At 56.6% G+C, this 20236-nt stretch overlaps 6 protein-coding genes across 6 annotated transcripts; 4 read left to right on the top strand and 2 right to left on the bottom strand.

The window, feature by feature from the left end:
* Positions 1-206: 206 nt before the first annotated feature.
* PG997_008970 (Pyridine nucleotide-disulfide oxidoreductase- FAD/NAD(P)-binding domain protein) lies at positions 207-2377 on the top strand (the record flags this gene model as incomplete). The annotated part of the gene is made up of 2 exons (XM_066813285.1): positions 207-2268; positions 2364-2377. 2 exons carry the CDS (start codon positions 207-209, stop codon positions 2375-2377), a joined length of 2076 nt encoding a protein of 691 aa, XP_066668627.1.
* Positions 2378-2863: 486 nt separating this feature from the next.
* On the top strand, positions 2864-4257 carry PG997_008969 (uncharacterized protein; the record flags this gene model as incomplete). Its single annotated transcript, XM_066813284.1, has 2 exons — positions 2864-3555; positions 3624-4257. 2 exons carry the CDS (start codon positions 2864-2866, stop codon positions 4255-4257), a joined length of 1326 nt encoding a protein of 441 aa, XP_066668626.1.
* A 993-nt stretch (positions 4258-5250) lies between these two features.
* Positions 5251-6470, top strand: PG997_008968 (uncharacterized protein; the record flags this gene model as incomplete). The annotated part of the gene is made up of 2 exons (XM_066813283.1): positions 5251-5858; positions 5966-6470. The coding sequence occupies 2 exons, from the start codon at positions 5251-5253 to the stop codon at positions 6468-6470; spliced, it is 1113 nt and encodes a 370-aa protein (XP_066668625.1).
* A 487-nt stretch (positions 6471-6957) lies between these two features.
* On the bottom strand, positions 6958-10080 carry PG997_008967 (uncharacterized protein; the record flags this gene model as incomplete). Its single annotated transcript, XM_066813282.1, has 14 exons — positions 6958-7332; positions 7423-7592; positions 7670-7895; positions 7937-7991; positions 8063-8327; positions 8375-8510; positions 8610-8727; positions 8797-8924; positions 9016-9083; positions 9152-9312; positions 9363-9469; positions 9552-9723; positions 9777-9918; positions 9996-10080. 14 exons carry the CDS (start codon positions 10078-10080, stop codon positions 6958-6960), a joined length of 2208 nt encoding a protein of 735 aa, XP_066668624.1.
* Positions 10081-11102: 1022 nt separating this feature from the next.
* PG997_008966 (uncharacterized protein) lies at positions 11103-12032 on the bottom strand (the record flags this gene model as incomplete). Its single annotated transcript, XM_066813281.1, has 1 exon — positions 11103-12032. One exon carries the CDS (start codon positions 12030-12032, stop codon positions 11103-11105), a length of 930 nt encoding a protein of 309 aa, XP_066668623.1.
* Positions 12033-14229: 2197 nt separating this feature from the next.
* PG997_008965 (ZEB2-regulated ABC transporter 1) lies at positions 14230-19218 on the top strand (the record flags this gene model as incomplete). Its single annotated transcript, XM_066813280.1, has 7 exons — positions 14230-15300; positions 15358-16116; positions 16197-16291; positions 16362-17200; positions 17272-17474; positions 17600-18243; positions 18348-19218. The coding sequence occupies 7 exons, from the start codon at positions 14230-14232 to the stop codon at positions 19216-19218; spliced, it is 4482 nt and encodes a 1493-aa protein (XP_066668622.1).
* Positions 19219-20236: the final 1018 nt, after the last annotated feature.

Below are 20236 nucleotides of genomic sequence, written 5' to 3'. Positions count from 1 at the left end.
AGATCTGGAATCTCGCCAATTCGCCAGGCTTCGTATTTCCGAGGGAGAATTAATTAGTTCCAAGCAGAAAACACCGCATGCTCAACATCTTTCTTGCCAATTGATCCTTCGTTGGTTTGTCATGTTTTCACGTCTTTCTTAAGCGACACCCTCTGTCCTCTCGTTCCGTCTGCCCACTCGCTCCTTGTTTGGCCTTGCAGATTCCCATGTCGACAGCAGTGCCTGGCCTGGCCGGCGCCCTGCGCGCTGCCCGGCTCGCCACCTCGAATGCTCCTCCACCATGTCGCATCACCCAGTCAATGCTGAAGCAGCACATTAACAGCACCCCGACTCGTCAATTCCGCCTCTTTTCGAAACCTCCTTCTCCTGACGCCAAGCACGAAACCCGATCACAATGGCTCTTCCCGCCCAAGACGGCGACGCGACCTCTGTCCGGCCGACCCTTGCCCCAACGACGATCCTTCCTCCTCAACTTCATGTACCGCTCTGCCGCTCTCGTCGGTACCGGTGTCGCCTTCGTCGGTCTCTGCGGTGCCGCCTTCTTTCTCTATGATGCCTCTACCTACAAGGAATCCTCCGATGCTCCCGAATGCCGCGTTTCCGAATTGGCCCTCTCGCCCAAGCGCGGCGGCCCCAAGAACCTGCCCATTGCCGATGTCCTGATCGATGACGACGACACCGATGCGAAACGAGCCGTCAAAGACAAGCCGAGACTGGTAATCCTGGGCGGTGGTTGGGGCAGTGTTGCACTGCTCAAGGAACTGAACCCGGACGATTACCATGTCACTGTCATTAGCCCCAAGAACTACTTCCTGTTTACGCCCATGCTGCCCTCTGCGACGGTCGGTACTCTCGAGATGCGAAGTCTGGTTGAACCCATACGTCGAATCCTGTCCCGAATCAGCGGTCACTACCTACGCGCCAATGCCGAAGACGTCGACTTCTCCCACAAGCTCGTCGAGGTCTCCCAGACTGATGCTAATGGCAAAGCGACTCACTTCTATGTTCCATACGATAAGCTGGTCGTCGCTGTTGGCTCCACCACGAACCCCCACGGCGTCAAGGGCTTGGAGAACTGCTTCTTCCTCAAGGACATTAATGATGCCCGCATGATTCGCAACCAGGTCATCAAGAACATGGAGATCGCTTGCCTGCCTACAACCTCCGACACTGAACGCAAAAGACTTCTGTCCTTCGTCGTCAGTGGCGGTGGTCCTACTGGTGTCGAATTCGCTGCCGAATTGTTTGATCTGCTGAACGAAGACCTTACCAAGCGTTTTCCCAAGTTGCTGCGTAACGAGATCTCGGTCCACATTATTCAGAGTCGCGGTCACATTCTCAACACCTACGATGAGGCGCTATCCAAATATGCCGAAGACCGATTCTCTCGTGACCAAGTCGATGTCCTCACCAACTCGCGCGTCAAGGAAGTTCAGAGTGACAAGATTATCTTTACTCAGAAAGGAGAGAACGGCGAAGACGTTACCAAAGAGCTCCCCATGGGCTTCTGCCTCTGGTCTACCGGTGTCGCGCAGGCTGAGTTCTGCAAGCGCATCGCAAACCAACTCGGCGACCTACAGACCAACCGCCATGCCCTGGAAACTGATACCCACCTGCGGCTCAACGGCACCCCTCTGGGTGACGTCTACGCGATTGGCGATTGCTCCACTGTCCAGAACAATGTCGCCGACAACATTGTCTCTTTCCTGCGCGGCCTAGCCTTCAAGCATGGCAAAGACCCCGAGACTCTGGAGCTCAGCTTCGCCGACTGGCGACAGCTGGCCTCGGATGTGCGGAAGCGCTTCCCCCAAGCCGTTGGTCACCTCCGCCGCCTGGACAAGCTGTTCAACGATTTCGATAAGGACCAATCCGGAACCCTTGACTTTGGCGAGCTTCGCGAGCTGCTGGGCCAGATCGACTCGAAGCTGACCTCGTTGCCCGCCACGGCGCAGCGCGCCAACCAGCAGGGCGTCTACCTGGGCAAGAAGTTCAACGTGATGGCGCGCAGCGCGGCCGGGCTGACGGCCAACGACATCCGCGACGGCGACGTCGACGCGGCGTGCTACAAGGCGTTCGAGTACCACCACCTGGGCAGCCTGGCGTACGTCGGCAACTCGGCCGTGTTCGATCTCGGCGGCGGCTGGGGGCTGACGGGCGGGCTTTGGGCGGTGTACGCCTGGAGGGGGGTGTACTTTGCGCAGAGCGTCGGGACGCGGACGCGGGTGTTGATGGCGATGGATTGGATGAAGAGGGGGTTGTTCGGCCGAGGTAAGAGACTCCATCATTCCTATCCCACTCCTATCTGGATGCTGTATTTCCCATGAGTCGCTACCGGCATTACACTTGAGAATATTTACTAACAGATTTACAGATTTGATCAGTTTCTAAGCGAACGGTTACGAAAATGTAAAATTAATCGGTGCTTTTTCAAAAGGAACCCAAATGGTAGAGTGCTGTTAGCACCTAGATGACTTTGGACCAGAACATTTCCAGCCAGGCGACTAATTGCAACATCAATTTACAGAATAGACAGGGCTGTTGCTCAGCCAGCCCTTGTGGTGCCGCCATGCTAGAAGAGCATGATGGCCTCACACAAGCAGATAACCTTGTATATATATTACGTTCTATATCCTGTTTGAAATTCCCCGTTTTCTTTTATGCTCGCAGTTCGTCTCTTCGCCAAGTAGCTCAGGAGACGACGTGCCCCGCGCCTTTCTCTGCTAACCGACAGGGTTACACAACAGGAAGATGAAACCAGAAAGTGGCGTGGTATTTACGCGCTGTGTATGTAAACAACAATTACCGCCAACAGCTCTCCATTTTCATGCTCACCTGTGCACAACTTACGGACTAATAAAGTGGCATGGCGTCTGGGTTCTTCAAAGTGTTGCCGCCAGAGCTCCTGGTCGAGATTGGCGGTTTCCTTCCACTAGAGGACCAGCAGCGCGTCAGCGCCGTGGATGCGCGTCTCCGCAGGGTTTTAGCGCCCCTCCTGTTTTCAACTATCCGCATTACCAACAACTCGTCGGATCAAGACGCCATCGATCAAATCGTGACGAAGTACGGCCATCATGTCCGTGGTTTGGCTCTCACGATGGACCTGGGACGTTTCTGGGAAGACGATAAGAAAGAAGAAGGGGGTGAAGACGATGACGAAGGCGGGGACGACGATGGAGACAACGATGGAAATGCAGACTCGGAGGCATTTCATGCCATGCCCTCGAACCTGAACCCGTTCCCGGGCACGCCTGTGGTGGTCCCGTACCTATTTGAAGACGATGAATACTCATCCTGGTTGCAAAACAGGAGGAAGAAGGAGTGGGAACGGCCTGCGGACTGGATTTTGCCCGGATTGCCCGTCTTGACACGCGATTTACTGACCGTGCAGAAACTGCCCGGCGTGTCCTCCGTCTCAATCCGGTTCGCGTGCGACTTTCACAACCGCAGCTATGAAGACTGGCATGACTGGAGAGCGGCTTTGGCAGACGACAACTACAGCATGAGTTACGACCCAGAGCAGGTTGAACACCGGCTCAGTACTCTGGACAATATGTGGTAAGCAATCTGTGGGGACAGTCCCTCTTACTTTCAGGAAGGATAGCACTGACGCCAAGAGTTGATAGGCAGGCCCTCACACTGAATGTCCAGATCCGACAACTCGCTGCGAAGGAGCTGTTGCCTGTGGCGAGGACGCCGTTTTGGTCTCAGCCGGCCTGGTCCGCATTTCTTGGCCGCCTGGAGACGCTCGAACTCGGGTTCTGGGAGGGTCGTCCTGATGACTGGCCTGAAAAACATGCCTTCCAGAGCGACCTAAACCTCCACTTCTATCGTCACCTCTCGGGCAAGGCGTCCCCACTGCGCCGGTTGGTCCTCGTGGCTGCTCCCGACAGCCCTATCGGGCCCGACGCATACACCCTTGGGGCGCCGTACCGACTCTCGAGCCCCAAGGGCTACATGCCACACATCCGCGAGCTCCGGCTCGAAAACTGTATCCTGCACCCTGATCTCGCCACTTTCATCGCGGAGCGGGGGCGATCGAGCCTACGGGCGGTGGAGTTAATCAACTGCGCCTCTATAGTACACCCGGGGACACGAAGGACACAGAGAAGCCCCATGACTTGGATGGAATTCTTCAATACGATCATTCGGAGCGGAGACAGGCGCGATATCGTACTCGAGCAATTCAGATTGGTGAGAACCCGCGACATCAAACTGGTAGAGGGGGAAGAGATGTGGATGTGGGGGGAAAGGGCGTGAGGACCGGATTGATGAAGACGATAAAGAAGACGACGGAGACGACAGTGGAGAAGAATTCGATGAGTACTTCGGTGAAGGCTTCGAAGAAAGGTTCGAGGACTGCGGCCTACGCCTGCGGGCCTCTTATGTGCGTGCCCAGATCCAAGAGCTGTAGCGACGACAAGAGGACAGCGGCGGACCTGGCGGCAAGGCGTTTAATGAGGCTGAGCACATTTTCTCGTATGTTTTCAAGAGGGGTAGCGACGATGGGGCAGGTGTCCCGTTCTTCAATCCACTCCGGGCAGAGGATGGTGAAGACCGGGAAGCGTGCAAGGAATTGATGGATATTGTGAGAGCGAACAAGGTACGTCGGGCAACTCAGTAGATGGCTCCGAACTTCAAGCAGAGCTGTGTGCCCTGGTAGACTTTGCGGGGGCATTACACTGTATTATCATATGGATGAAGCCATTGTTGTACGAGAAGCCCACCCTGGGCATAATGCATGACTGCCATGAACGCGCCGACGACGAGCATACTCCTGTCATGATAGTATATCTCAGTGCATATATATCTCACCAGTCACGTTTCGGTTTATCTCGAGCTATTTATGATACCCCCTTCATGGGTCGCTAATTAGTCATATTTCAAGTTCGTATTTACTTGACTTTGGTGTCTGATCAACTTCGCGACCGCTTTTGGCAAGGGAATAAGCCATGTGGTGTTGATAGTGTGGCTTATGTCTTTTGCCGTGGATACCAGGTCCGTGGTTGATGCCTGCTTACACATCTTCACCAATGCCGGCTACTTAATACCTACGCTCAGCGCTTGTAAGTGTGTAGCCTTGGTAGCACAGCCCAGAGACAAGGATGCCCCGCACGCTTGACAACCAACGCGCCGGTGTAACACCAATGTGGCTTGACATTTTTTCCCCAACCGCATGCTTGCGTAAAGCTAACATTTACTCTCGAGTGCACTTCACCATCGCCCCAAACTCGACAGCCCAAGAAGAGAGCCATGGCGTCTGGACTGTTCAAGATCTTGCCTCTCGAGCTTTTGAGCGAGATGGGCCGGGAGCTCTCGTTCGACGACCGGCGTCGCCTGAGCACGGTGGATGCGCGTCTCCGGCAGCTATTAGTCCCGGCTCTGTTCTCGACCATCCGCGTCTCTAACCGGGCGTCGGAGCAAGACATCGTCAGCCAGGTCGTGGCCAAGTACGGGCACTACGCCCGCGACTTGTCTCTCACGATGGACCTCGGCTGTCTCGAGGATCCGCTGTCCGACAGCGAGGAGGAAGAGGACGAAGATGGCCAGCCTCGGTCTGCGGACTGGGACACGCAGGGACTGCCTAACCAGACGCGCAATCTCTTAACGGGCCAGACACTGCCCGAGGTGACGTCGATCACGATCCGCTTCACGTCAGTGCCCGATGATACGGTCGAGCCGGGGCTGGAATTCGACCACGACTGGGAGTATCTGTGGGACATCATCTACGACGACGACGGCGAAGAGAACCTAGCGTACGTCGAGGAGCACCAGAAGTGGCGCGCCTCCCTCGCCGCCATGTGGCAGGCGCTGACCGAGAACCACGGTCTGCGCCGTCTCGTCACCAGGAACCTGCCCCGGTCGAAACGACGATGTGGTCCCGGCCGGCCTGGTCGGACCTCCTGAGCCGCCTCGAGACGCTCGAGCTGGGGCTCTGGGGCGACCCCCACTGCAACGTTGATTGGAGAGTGCGGCAGACTTACGTCCCGTTCCTCGACTACGCCCTGCCCGCTCACTTTTACCAACACCTGGCCGCACCCTCTTCGCCGCTGCGCCACTTCGCCCTCGCGGCCCACAGAAGCGGCTACAACATCGGAGGCCCCGACGCGTACTACCTGGCTACACCGACGAAATACATGCCGCACCTGTGCGAGCTGCGGGTCGAGGACCGTTTCCTCAACGCGGACCTCACCGCCTTCATCGCGCGGCGGGGCCGGACAACCCTGCGGACGGTGGAATTGGTCGACTGCCTCGTGGGCATGGGTATGTTTATTGCTGTACCCTACGAGTTCTCTTGGAAGCATTTCTTTGACATCATCTCCGCGGCGGCCGATCGCGACGGGAACGGGACCCAGCTCGTGCTCGAGCGGTTCGTGCTGGTGAGGACCCGCCCCGTCATACTCAGCGAGGACGAGGAGGCCCGGAAGGCCTTGGCGCAGCACGGCCTTCAAGGCCGCCCGCGGGGGAACTAGAGGCGCAGCATGTCCAGGAAATGCTTGATCGTGTGCAACTAATGCTTCACGATCAGAAGAAGCGACGGCTCCAACAAGGCCTTGGCAAATGTGGCGGCGGTAGCGACGATGATGTGTGCGGCGAAGCCGAGATCCTTTTCCCGTATGTCTGCGTGATTGAGGGACACGGGTTGTAGATGTTTCGCTTACCAATCTGTACCGTGCTGATGAGGGGCCGACGCGGCCGCGTGCAAGAGGCTGATGGATCTTGTGAGGGTAAACCGGGAGCGTCGGGCAAACCAGTAGCATTCGCGTAATATACCTACTTACTTAGCCATATCACCTCCCCCGAGTTCGGCGCATAGCCGGCACGTAAAGGGGGAACCATCCAGTCCCCATAGATGCCAGTAAGGCTGAAAGAGAGGAATGTGTTTCTGGTTTTCAAATGAATGACTACTTTCCATAACTGACCATTACCAGGCCTAGATTCAGCAAATAATGAAAGCCTTCACGCGGTAGCCTTCTTCTTGAAGACGAACTTGACCATCCCATGGCTCCGCTCCCGGCAAAGCTCCAAGCAGACGTACTCGCCGTCCGCACTGCTGTGGTTATCGACCCACTCGCTGAAGCTGCTGCCCTCTTTCCCCTTGAGGTACATGCAGACGGCGGCGTCGTCGGGGATGGCGGTCCGGGTGGCCTTGTCGCTGGGCCGGGAGAAGTCGCGGAACACGGCGGTGGCGCCCTTGGTGTCGCTCGCGCAGAGGAACTTCCACTCGTTGCGGTGGAAGAACCGGTCCTTCATCCCGCCGCGCTTGTGCACGTCGAAGGAGACGTAGAGCTTGGACTTGGAGCTGCGGAGGCGGTACTCGGTGTTGTAGCACGGCTGAATGGGGGAGAGGTCAGTCAGTAACACAGGAATCAAGGACTTCCGGAGGCGTGGAGTGACGGGGGAAAGAGTTTGAAAAAGTCTTACATTATCCACATTTGCCCCTTCCACAGTCTCCAACTGAAGCGCGAGGTCGTCGGGCTGTCTGACCTTGGCCTTCGGGCCTAGCATCACGGCCCCGGTGGTCTGGTATTTCCCGGGCATGGGAACCCCCTGCTGCGAGTTTTGGGTCTGGTTGAACAGCCTCGCCGCATCGCCTGTGTGCGATTTCATCAGTGGATACAGCCTTGAAGAAAAAAAACAAGGTTACTTGACTTGAGACGACAAAACGTACCTAGGTTCTTGGTTCTGTGGCCGCATACCACCAGGTAGCGACCATCGGCGGTTCCGTGCTGGTGCAAGAAGAACTGCTGGGGGATGATGGGCGTAGGAGGGATTGAGGACAGCGTCCATGCGGCCACCCGGGCCGGCAGATGGCCCCAGGCTGGTAGCCGGCCGATCATGTCGATGATGTGGCAAACATCCTCGCGCTGCGTATATGTCCAATCAGCTGCTTGATCCTGGAGGGGAAATAGAGGCTCGTCCTCGACGTTCGGCTTACCAAGGTAACCCGCCAATTCCAGTGGTACGCCACCGATGCGGCCCATGCAGGTGGACTAGACGACGATAAATACTTAATCAGAGGCCGCGGCCATCAGCTGTCAATAAGGGGGATCTGAATGCTTACTCGTTACACAGGAGGGTATCGCCACCATTCGCCTGCCAAGTCTGGGAATGGCGCGAGCTCGCGCTGGCGTTGGCGGCGTTGAGGCCTGAAGTTTCTGCCTGCGACGCGGATACGGAGCCGCCGTAGCCGAATCCGCTGAAGGACGCCGAGGCCGCGACCTTCATGGTCTTCTTCAGGGCCTGGGTGGCCGCCTCTGAGCTGTCGGTGACCTCTTCCGAGGTGAAGAGTCTGCCGCCGAGCTGGACCCGGCTGCTGTAGAACTCGCCTGCCATAGGTAGTTCGTTAGTTACTAGCTTGCTTTCATATCTCGACCCGGGAATAAGCACATGCCGTATTTGTCGAGGAACGTTTTCAGTGTTGCGAGGTTGACGACCTTCTGCAGTTCTCTCTCGCAGTCACGGGTGAGCTCGATGCTGTCTTCGTCCAGAAGCACGGTCACTCGAGGGAACTAAACACAACGCCCGATCAGCTGCCAGTTCTTGATTGGGGGTTCTCTGTAGTATAGACTGGAACTCAGTGTGAGAGGTATCAGACAGATGACACATACGTTGTAGGCGAGGATGATTTGCTTGGACGCTTTGGTAGTGGCGGCTGTCGCCGTACTGTCGGTGGATGCCTTGTAGCTGGCGGAAGCCTCGGCACTGAACCCAAAGGCGGAGCCGGAGCTTTGAGATGTGACTGCGTGAGCATTCCTTTCCCAATCAGCAATGGAAGCAGGAGGAACTGTAACTTACACGGAAGCAGAGACGTCTGTCTCGCTGAATGAAGAGGTAGCCAGCGATGCCTGAAAATTGTTCGAGGTCTCGTACATGGTCACGTAGGACTGGTCGTCGACGAGATAGTCGGGCATGCGGAGGTACATCTGAAAGGAACAATCAAAGAACTGGTCAGCAACGGCATCATCTTAGGGGCGTATATAGGCCGCCACTGGTGCATAGAAAGAATACACTGACCCGCAAGTCTCTGACCGAGGTGCTGACAAGCTTGTCGGAGAGTATAGGACGCTGTTTCAGGCGGAAGGCTGGTTAGGAGTTAGACACAAATCGACGATACCGTCAAATGGGCCGGGGATGATGAGTTGCGACAGACCTGGGAGCTTCGCTCGTTCGACTCCAGTCAGCAGAGTCTTGGTCTCTACCGCGTTTGCCTTTTTCGTTGTCATGGTCTTCCTGGCCAGCTTGGTCCCGTAGCAAAGCGCATTATTCTCCGAGATGATGGACCAATCCTGTTCTTCGAGCTCGGCAGTGTACCTAAATCCAACGTCAGCCTGGAACTATGCACATGCCATGGTTCAACGTACTTGGAGGCAGTTCCTGTAATAACCTTGAAGGCGTTGTCGTCGAACTTGGCCTTGAGATGCGCAAGTGCAACGGGGTCCGGTGCATAGGTCGAAGGATTCCCGCTGGGCTACGGCTATGATGTCAGCACAAGGTGACTTTGCCAAGGCCTACGCCTTTCTCCGGCAGGCGCAAGATATTTAAGTGCTTACCGCAGCTGGCGCGTCGGCGGATTTCCTCAGGTAGACGTCAATGACAGAAGCCGTAGCGCCATTGGCCGCCTTCAGGATCTTTTCCTGGTACTCTGCGAAGACGATAGAGTCGGGGACGGTAGCACCATTTGGAGAGCAAAAGCTGAGCATAGCACTTGAAGAGAAAGGGGTACTTTAGCAATGTTCCAGTTCTGTATGATATGGCGGTTGGGACAGGACACTTACAACTCTTGTTGCTCGGGCGACCTGGCCACCAAACCCCGGATTTGGCTCAGGTCCGCATTGCTCAGGTCGGCCGAGGACGCGGTGATGTAGAAACCCTCTTTGGCCGAGGCTCCATCGTGTAGGAAGACCCTGATGTATTGATCTAGACATGTGGTTAGAAAGAATGGAGTCCCGCCGCCGCAGAGTATGTAGTAGGTGATTGGTTAGAAATCGACTTACTGGCACTGGGTGTACTGGTAGTGGTTCCGGTAGTGGTAGTGCCTCCGGCAGCCACGCCTCCGCTGGAATCGATATTGGCAGGCATGGTATATTGAGTGCTTCTTGGCTGGTGAGTTCTTTATGGACTTGAGAATATCGATCGGTCTGCATGGCAATCGCCTCTTCGATTATGAGAAATGGGGTAGGGCTCTTCTACTTTATATCTTAACTTCCCTTTTCCAAACCTACTTAGAAACGGGCAGTCCGAACGGTGTGGGATTGCGGTATTGCGCCTAGTGTTGTCACCAAATGTCGTCACCGGTGATTTGACGAGACCTGCATGTAATCCTCTACACCGAGCCGCGAATTATCCTTTTGCAGCTCCAACAACCTTCCAGTGAGCCAGATTCGCTTCACCGCTGGGTTCAGCATGTACCACGAAAGTAGCCCTTGAGCTAATACCGCAACGTGCTTCGTGTCAACTCGGACAATAAGCAAACCTGCTATCTCTTGTCGATCTGCATCTAAAGTATAGCTTTGATGGGCAAGGCACTCCCCCACCAGCTTTCATGGTCTCTCCTTCCAGTCCGCTTTCCCACGGGCCGGGTTGAGACGTTATCGGCATAAGCTTCACCTCAAGCATTACGCCCAAAACTCTATCTTCAGCCGGCACGGGCTGTAGCTATAAACTGATGACGCGGTGGCTCTAATGTGAAACATATGGTAAACAATTCTCCAATAGGCGGTCGGTTGACAATCCCTAGCTGGGCCCTCCTGTACTTTCGCAGCTGCCCGGACATCATTGGATGCGCAACTCCGTCATGGCTGAGGAGGATCATGACGGGAGATGTGTAATGTCTTACTTTGAATCCAAAGGCTGAATTAGCGTGGCGTCACAGGCATCTTGGCAAGACGATACGTTTTCCTCCCCATGGGCTAGAAAACCGCCAGAAAGATGAATGCATGGGTACACATGAATAGGATCTACCCTAGTATACATTTCTGACTCAAGTAAGTGCAGTTACAAATGAAACTGATGCTGTCCAAACCCAGCGACCACCCAAGATCCTCATCGTACGCAAACAACGCATGATCAAATCTACCCGTGTCTAGACCAGGAGAATAGTTTCAGAGCAGTTTCCCATGCTTAGGATGATACACAGCCCGCGGGAAGGAATGCGGATACAAGCGGCGAGGACGCCCTCGGCGCGGCGTCTTGTCTCTTTCCGTGTCGTACTCGACAGTTTCATCGTATTCCCACCACCTCCTCTCGGCCTCGCTTCTGGGCCCGTCGGGGAAGAACTCCCGCAGCAGCGGCCTAGCTTTCTCGTACGTCGCTTCAAAGTCCATGAGCACATCCATGGCGTCGTCGGACACAATCTCCTCGAGCTTTCGGAGCGAAATGTTCAGCATCGCCGGGGTACACTCGAGCATCGCCAGCCAGGCGTTGTAGCTTACTCGAATCGCACCTACGGCAAGGAGGGATAGCAAGCTGAGGGCGTCCACGGACATAAAGATTACAGCAAGGCTGAACATCCAAATCAGGGAGAGGGATGTGTAGGTCACCATGGTAGCTATGAAGCCCCAACGGCAACCCGCCCTCCACATCGGTGATGGCCGTCTAAGTCGCTCCCAAGACCGAACATCTTTTGGTTTGGGACAGTAACCGTTACCCACAATGACTATGATGTTACGGGAGTTCCGGCCGCGCGTAAGCGCATAGATGGACTCGGACGGTTCATGCACCGGTACCGCGTTCACGCTCCACGGCGAGAGGCTCCTACGCCACAGCCTGAGCAAAGTCCCACCGAGAACGGCCAAAAACACACTGGGGCCACGATCCAGGGCGTAGCCTTCGTCGGGGTCCGGTGCCTCGCTGGCTTCCAAGCCTTTGAATAAATGACCGATCAAGAACCTCTCCGACGGAAGCGGTTCGGCGTCAATACGGGAAAGATTGCACACCCTGCACGGATAGTCAACGGAGAAGACAGCAGAGAAGAAATTGACGATACGGGGCAACCCCTCGGCGATATATTCCCATCTGGGATGCGATTCCATGTCGTTCACCGTGCCCGAGGGTCAATTGAGAAAAGATGCAGAAGGTAAGGGGCTAAAGCGTTGGGTCCCGGTAGTCGCAGGTTAGGTTTCTGTCTTGTAGCCGTGGTCTAAGAATCGACTTGGGAGATCCTAATGGCTTTTAAATAGGCAGCCTCAGTCATAAATTCCAAGGTGGAAAACACCACATAAACTGTCAGATATCATGCCATGGATGTTGCGTGGTAGACTTCAACGTAGGTTTGCATGTTTGACGGACCGCGATGACAACCCGGTCCCAAATGTTTGTGCGGTTTTCCCCTGTGCGTGTGACCTCGAGGGCAAATATTTGCCATCGAAGTTTCTTGTCGTCCGGCAAGTCGATCAAACCACACGGCACACATGATCATGTTGCTTTTACGGAAACGAATATGGTCGATTTGACCCGGTTTGCGCCTGTGTTTTCTCAAGGCGGGAGTTGTGCCGGGCTCCAGTTGCTGCTTATGTCACTCTCCCAAAGGCTTTGAGCAGGGGTGCACCTCCCAAGTCAGCTCCTTGATCGGTGTGTGGCGTAATCTGACTGCCATCAAGAGCCAACAAACCAAGCAGGTGTGTATGGAGTCACCTTTTGACCTGGAAATGATACATGGGCTTTCCTATACCGTTTCTCTCCCAGATTGAAAGGCAAGCTGAGAACATGTGGTATGCAAGTGCCATGGTCCTGTGTGGGCGCGGAGGTCGGGATGCAAAGGCGATACCTGCCCCGGGACGGAGCTTATCAAGCCCCAAACCCTGGTCATGCCTGGTTGGACTTGTCAGTAAAAAGGACCAAACAGGAACATCAACCACGAAGGATGTGGAAAGCCGGCAATTAATAATAGCTCGCGGCAATAAAACCACTCACTACTGCAACCTCTGCATCCATCAGGTGGACTGTCGGGTTTTAGACATGTCGCCCAAAATCCCGTGGCCGACTGCCCAAGGCGTAGCTGCACATGGCTGGCGAGGGGTGCGACGCTGAGCGAGAGGTCCCTTTTCCCAGGGCTTGGCATGCAGACAGGCCACAGGACCCTGGATCGACAACCCGAACAGCCCAAAAGGTCAAATGTTCTCCATCCCGGCCCTAGATACCTGAAGCAATAAACTGCGAATCCCGATACGAATGTATTCGGGAGATAAGGAATACGAAATCGGCGACATGCCAGATACCGATGCCAGGCGTCATGAGCCAGGGGGGGGCGACAGCTTGCACGGGTACTAATGCATCGACACATTGGATCATCCTCTGCTGCTGTCAGGCCATTCCATACACGGCAAAAAGTGCCGGATGCACAACATAAGTCCATCACCATAAGAACTGAAACACGACACGGCTTTTGACAGGGTTTATGAACAGAACCAGTGTCCGAGGCCTGTATACTGGGAGCGGCAGCTGTTGCAGGAGTGGCAGGTCGTTGTGACGTCGGAAAGCTGACCCTTCCCGCAGCGCACCACCATGTGGACCCCCGGATGTGCCGGGGACGGGGTCACCAGGGTCCTGATGCCAAGAAATAGCTGGCGTTGCATAATTGCAACGATGCACAATTAACGTACGTGTAAGCTGAATGTAGGGGGCCTTATGTTTCGTTCTCATTGGATGCCTGATTTGTGCAGGGTGTTGCTCGGGGCCCTCACGTGGTCTCGGAGTCCGCCTTCGGTCCGTCGAGCGCAGCCAGGCCCCCGACCTGGACAATGCGCGACCCCCTTTCGACAGGTACTTCTCCACGTCGTGGGCCAATCATACCCGGCGTACGACGCTTCTTCGAGTACGAACCAAGACGGCGGTCTTCGATCTTCACAATTGGCAATATTTTGTTGCGCAATTTGCTCACATTTTGCGGTCAGGCTGCGAGCAGCCCAGTATTCTGTACGGCAGATCTCGCGGAATGTAACAGAACACGGGGAATATCAAAACAAACAGGGCCCGAGACGGGTGCGGACGGATAGTGTAACCGATGTCACCCAGAAATTTCCCTACATGGTTGAGTACTATCATATAGTGATGCAGGGTGATATAACGATGACAAACCACCCTCCATCTCTTACTGCTGCTACGTTACCTTGTTCTACTGGTGGTTTAAGTATCTAATACCCCCAATCCCTTCACTTGCAGCCTTCTCGCTTCCCAAGTTCATACAACTGTCAAGCAGTGGTCCGCATAGTCAATCAACACGGAGACGTCATGGCTTCAGAGCAGCCGCCAGACGGCAAGCAAGAAAACTTCGGTGTCCAGAGCCCCAAAGACCTCAACGAACAGCCTAGTGCCGCTACACTTTGCGGGCCAGATATAGTGAATGATGAGGGCAGTGAACACTTTCGACAGGAGGCCGAACGGCGACACTCCCTGGTGCAAGACTTAGCCAGACAGTACACCCGGAACTCCCAGTTCATCAACCTCGTCAGCGACTTCAAGCAAGCCACCACCGACCCCAACTCGGAGTTCAACCCAAACGGCGCGCACTTCAACGCCCGTGCCTGGTCGCAGTCCGTGGCCGAGCATGCCAACGCGCACGGCACCCGGTTCCGCAAGACCGGCCTCTGCTTCCAGAATCTCAACGTCTTCGGCTACGGCAACGAGACGGACTTCCAGAAAGACGTCGGGAACGTGGTCCTCGAGCTCCCCAGCCTGGCGCGCGGGCTCCTCTCCAAGGCCCACCGGCAGCGCCGCATCGACATCCTCAACAGCTTCGACGGCATCCTCAACCCGAGCGAGATGCTCGTCGTCCTCGGCCCGCCGGGCGCCGGGTGCAGCACCTTCCTCAAGACCCTCGCGGGCGAGATGAGCGGCCTCTACGCCGACCCGGACGCCTACTTCAACTACCAGGGCCTGACCGCGGAGGAGCTCCACGCGCAGCACCGCGGCGACGCCATCTACACGGCCGAGATCGACGTGCACTTCCCCATGCTGTCGGTGGGCGACACGCTCACGTTCGCGGCGCGCGCGCGGGCGCCGCAGAGCCTCCCCGGCGAGATCCGCGGCGAGTACGCGGACCATTATCGGGATGTCGTCATGGCCATGTACGGGATCAGCCATACCGTCAACACGCGCGTGGGCGACCAGTACGTCCGCGGCGTGTCGGGCGGGGAGCGGAAGCGGGTCACTATTGCCGAGGCGACGTTGGCGAATGCGCCGTTGCAGTGCTGGGACAACTCGACGCGGGGGTTGGACTCGGCTAACGCTATCGAGTTTTGCCGTACCTTGAAACTTCAGTCCGAGCTTTTCGGACGAAGCTGTGCCGTGTCCATCTATCAGGTAAAACATTACCCCCATTAGCCAGACATTGCCTTTAGCTAACTTACCCTGAAACAGGCCCCTCAAACTGCCTACGATTTATTCGACAAAGCGCTGGTCATCTACGACGGCCATCAAATCTTCTACGGTCCCGCCGACAAAGCGAAAGAATACTTCATCAACCTCGGCTTCGAGTGCCCAAGCCGCCAGACCACGCCCGACTTCCTCACCTCCATGACCGCGCCCTCGGAGCGCATCGTGCGCCCCGGCTGGGAGTCCCGCGTCCCGCGCACCCCCGAAGACTTCGCCGCCGCCTGGAAGCGGAGCCGCGAGCACGCGGAACTGCAGCAGCAGATCCAGGCCTATAAAGAAGCGCACCCGTTCGGCGGCGACGACGCGCGCGACTTCCGCGCCCTCAAGAAGACGGACCAGAACAGGCGGCAGCGGCTCGAGTCGCCGTACCTCATGTCGTACCCGCAGCAGGTCCGGCTGTGCCTGTGGCGGGGGTGGCGGCGGCTGGTGGGCGACCCCTGGCTGACAGTGTTCCAGCTCGTGGCCAACTCGGCCATGTCGCTCATCATCTCGTCGCTGTTTTACAACTTGCAGGAGACCACGGCCAGCTTCTACAGCCGGTCCGCGGTGCTGTTCGTGGCGATCCTGATGAATGCGTTTTCGTCCGCGCTGGAAATCTTGACGCAGTACGCGCAGCGGCCCATCGTGGAGAAGCATGTCCGGTATGCTTTCACTCACGCGTCGGCTGAGGCGTTCTCGTCTATACTGGTCGATATGCCGTACAAGATCACCAACAGTATTACATACAATCTCATCTTGTACTTTGTACGTCCTCACTCGCTCCTCCGGTCTGACACACTGAGTGGTAGCAGGAATACATAAGCTAACCCGGGAGTCACTGGCAGATGACCAACCTTAACCGCGAGCCGGGCAACTATTTCTTCTTCTGGCTGACGGTATTCCTCATGGTGCTGGCCATGTCCGGCACGTTCCGAGCCATGTGAGCAAAATTCCGCCCAACTGCTCCGAGAGAGATTACACCGATACTGACCAGAAACCCACCCCGACAGTGCTTCCATGTCCCGGACCCTGTCGCAAGCCATGGTCCCCGCCGCCATCCTGATCCTGGCCTTGGTCATCTTCACCGGCTTCGTCATCCCCGTCGACTACATGCTCGGCTGGTGCCGCTGGATCAACTACCTGGACCCCGTCGCCTACGGCTTCGAGGCCCTCATGATCAACGAGTACCACGGCCGCGAGTTCGCGTGCGCCAGCCTCGTGCCCAACCCCGCGGTCCCCGGGTACGAGAACGTGACCATCGCGGGCGGGTTCAGCGCTTGTAACGCGGTTGGCGCGGTTCCCGGGCGCGCGACGGTCAATGGGGATGCGTACATCAATATTGCGTACAAGTACTTTAATAGTCACAAGTGGCGCAATATCGGCATCCTCATCGGGTTCGCTCTGTTCAACCATTTGGTCCATCTCGTGGCGACCGAGTACATCTCCGAGAAGAAGTCCAAGGGCGAGGTCCTCGTGTTCCGGCGCGGCCACAACGCCGCCCGCCACGCCTTCACGGGCAAGAAGGACTCCGAGGCCTCGCTCTCCGGACCCGTGCCCGTCGTCGAGAAGAACCCCCAGGCGACCAACTCCCCGAACGACGGATCCAGCAGCGACGGGACCGCGGGCGTCATCCAGGCCTCCACCAGCGTGTTCCAGTGGAAGGACGTCTGCTACGACATCAAGATCAAGGGGGAGCCCCGGCGCATCCTGGACCATGTGGATGGTTGGGTCAAGCCCGGGACCCTGACGGCGCTGATGGGCGTCTCGGGCGCGGGGAAGACGACGCTTCTGGACTGTTTGGCGGACCGGATTTCTATGGGCGTTATTACCGGAGAGATGTTGGTCGATGGTATGTACTACCGCGCCCACCACTTGATCCACTTTCCGTTCAAGCATCGGAGCTTTCGCTAATGACCGCAGGCATGCAACGTGATAAGTCCTTCCAGCGCAAGACCGGCTATGTGCAACAGCAAGACCTTCACCTCGAGACTAGTACTGTTCGTGAAGCATTGGAGTTTAGTGCCCTGCTCCGACAGCCTGCTGCTACCCCGAGATCCGAAAAGCTCGCTTACGTCAACGAAGTCATCAAGATGCTCGACATGGAGGAGTATGCTGATGCAGTTGTCGGTGTCCTGGGAGAAGGTCTTAATGTTGAGCAACGCAAGAGGTAAGCATCCACTCCCTATGTTTTCTTGTTCAAGCACAATGAATGGTACGGCCGATAATAGCCTGACACAAACGACCACAGATTGACCATCGGCGTCGAACTCGCCGCCAAGCCCCCTTGCTCCTCTTCGTCGACGAGCCCACCTCGGGCCTGGACTCGCAGACCTCGTGGGCCATCCTCGACCTCTTAGAAAAACTATCGAAGGCCGGGCAGTCGGTCCTGTGCACCATCCACCAGCCGTCCGCGATGCTGTTCCAGCGCTTCGACCGCCTGCTCTTTCTGGCTAAAGGCGGCAGGACCGTCTACTTTGGCGAGATCGGCGACAACTCCGAGACCCTGACCGGCTACTTCCAGCGCCAGGGCGCGGACCCGTGCCCGGCGGAGGCGAATCCGGCGGAGTGGATGCTCGAGGTCATCGGGGCGGCGCCTGGGTCCTCGACCGAGATCGACTGGCATCAGGCTTGGCGGGAGAGCCCGGAGTATAAAGAAGTCCACGACGAGCTGCAGCGGCTCAAGGCCGACGGTGTTGGTGAGGGCGGCCGGGAGAAGCGCCGCAACTCGATGGCGACGCAGGATGGCCGGGCCACGTTCCAGGAATTTGCCACGCCGCTGTGGGATCAGCTGCTGGTCGTGACGCGGCGGGTCTTTGAGCAGTACTGGCGCACGCCGTCGTACATCTACTCCAAGTTCGCTCTCTGCATCTCGGTCGCGCTCTTCGTCGGTAAGTCACATGCACTTTCGTTTTCCCCCTTTGCATTGAAACTCCCGGCCTTCTCGCTATATATTATATCCCAAATCCGAGGATCAACCCCGGCTGACACCCTCGCAGGCCTAGTCTTCCTAAACGCCCCCTATCGATCCAGGGCCTCCAGAACCAAATGTTCGCCATCTTCAACATCTACACCATCTTTGGCCAGCTCGTGCAGCAGCAGATGCCGCACTTCGTGACCCAGCGCAAGCTCTACGAGGTGCGCGAGCGGCCCTCCAAGACGTACAGCTGGAAGGTCTTCATGCTGTCGCAGGTCCTGACCGAGATCCCCTGGAACTCGCTCGCCTCCGTCTTCATGTGGGCGCTCACGTACTACCCCGTCGGCCTGTACCGCAACGCCGAGGCGGCGGGCCAGACGCACGAGCGCGGCGTGCTCATGTGGCTGCTGTTTTGGCAGTTCTTGGTGTTTACGTGCACGTTTGCGCACGCGTGCATCGCGCTCGCGGACACGGCCGAGTCGGGCGGGAACCTGGCGCAGATGCTGTTCATGATGTGCATCCTGTTCTGCGGCATCCTGGCCGGGCCCAACACGCTGCCCGGGTTCTGGATCTTCATGTACCGCGTCTCGCCGTTCACCTACTTCGCCTCGGCCATGCTGTCGACGGGGCTCGCCAACACCAACGTGACCTGCTCCGCGGCCGAGCTGGTCAAGTTCGACCCGCCGGCCGGCTCGACGTGCGGCGCCTATCTGGACGGCTACGTCGAGGCCGTCGGCGGCTACGTCGTCGACAAGGGCGCCGCGAGCGCGTGCCAGTACTGCCCCATGGCCACGACCAACGCCTTCCTGGCCCAGCTCAACTCTAGCTACGACACCCGCTGGCGCGACTTTGGGATCGGCATGGTCTACATCGTGGTCAACATTGTGGCGTCGTTGTTCCTGTACTGGTTGGTGCGCATGCCCAAGGGCAAGAAGGAGAAGAAGTCAGCATGAATGGGTTTTGCACGTTTCTCTTTTACTCTGTTGTTGAAGTTGGCTAGTAGCTATACATGATTTACTTAATACCCGTCTCTGTACGTACTCCTTTCTTTTGGGTTGGGCAGGTCTGTGGATACGGGTTTGCGGTTCACTTTTGCGAGTCGGCTTGCTGGTTGCGGTTTTCCACTCGTCGCATCGGATCCATATCCCAGAGGACCTAATGTGTATTAAGCTTTGCTATAGATGCCCAACTAGTATCCGTTTTGAAATGCCAAGTTCGGTCTTCTGACCGCTCCTTCCGCCCGCTAAGACTGTCTGCGCGCATTGACGGCCATCCCGAATGCCCGTCTCAGACTTCCTCCCACCAAGACTGAGACGTGATACATTGCGGTCGAGATATTTCCTTCCCAACCCACAGAGCGTTGGCCGGATCAGAATCAGTGGAGATTGGCGTTCATGCATTCATCTGCGTCTATGTGGCCCACTCCACTTTTTGGCGACTGTCAACCAGAGAGTATGTACTTATGTAGTAAGCAAAAGTCGGCGTTGTCATCGCTCCACCCTCGCGATTGTTGCCCTGGCAGCCTCGGGACCCTCTCTTGTTGTCTTGCAGGCATCATGATCGCCCCGTTTTGTGAAACAATTGAGATTTGGGCCTGGCTTTTGCCGGGCTTAGCCATTTGGCGCCGTCGTATTTCTGGCCGTATACCCCGGACCAACGTCTGTGGCTGAGGCCCCTGCGACCCTGCCACACTTTGTTGGCCCTTGTATGCAGTTACATGTCATAGCTTATGTAGCAAACCAAGTTTCCCACCTGGAGCAGGCAGGGAAGAGCGAAGAGCGGGGGACACTCCGTCGTCCCAGCATCGTCGCATCACAACAAAACAAAAGACGTCTCTGCCACGCTGTCTGTCTTACTTTTTGCTTTTTTCTTTTTTTTGCTTCCCGCTGACAGACATTCTTTTAAATTGCCTGCTTCCCGGCGCACTACCGTTTGATTATGATGCATTTCAGGAAATCTTCAGCCCAAGAC

Source organism: Apiospora hydei (assembly GCF_038363865.1).
Source record: "Apiospora hydei strain CBS 114990 chromosome Unknown utg000006l_segment0_segment0, whole genome shotgun sequence".
Classification (NCBI taxonomy): Eukaryota; Fungi; Ascomycota; class Sordariomycetes; order Amphisphaeriales; family Apiosporaceae; genus Apiospora; species Apiospora hydei.
This window is presented reverse-complemented; position numbering and strand designations above follow the sequence as displayed.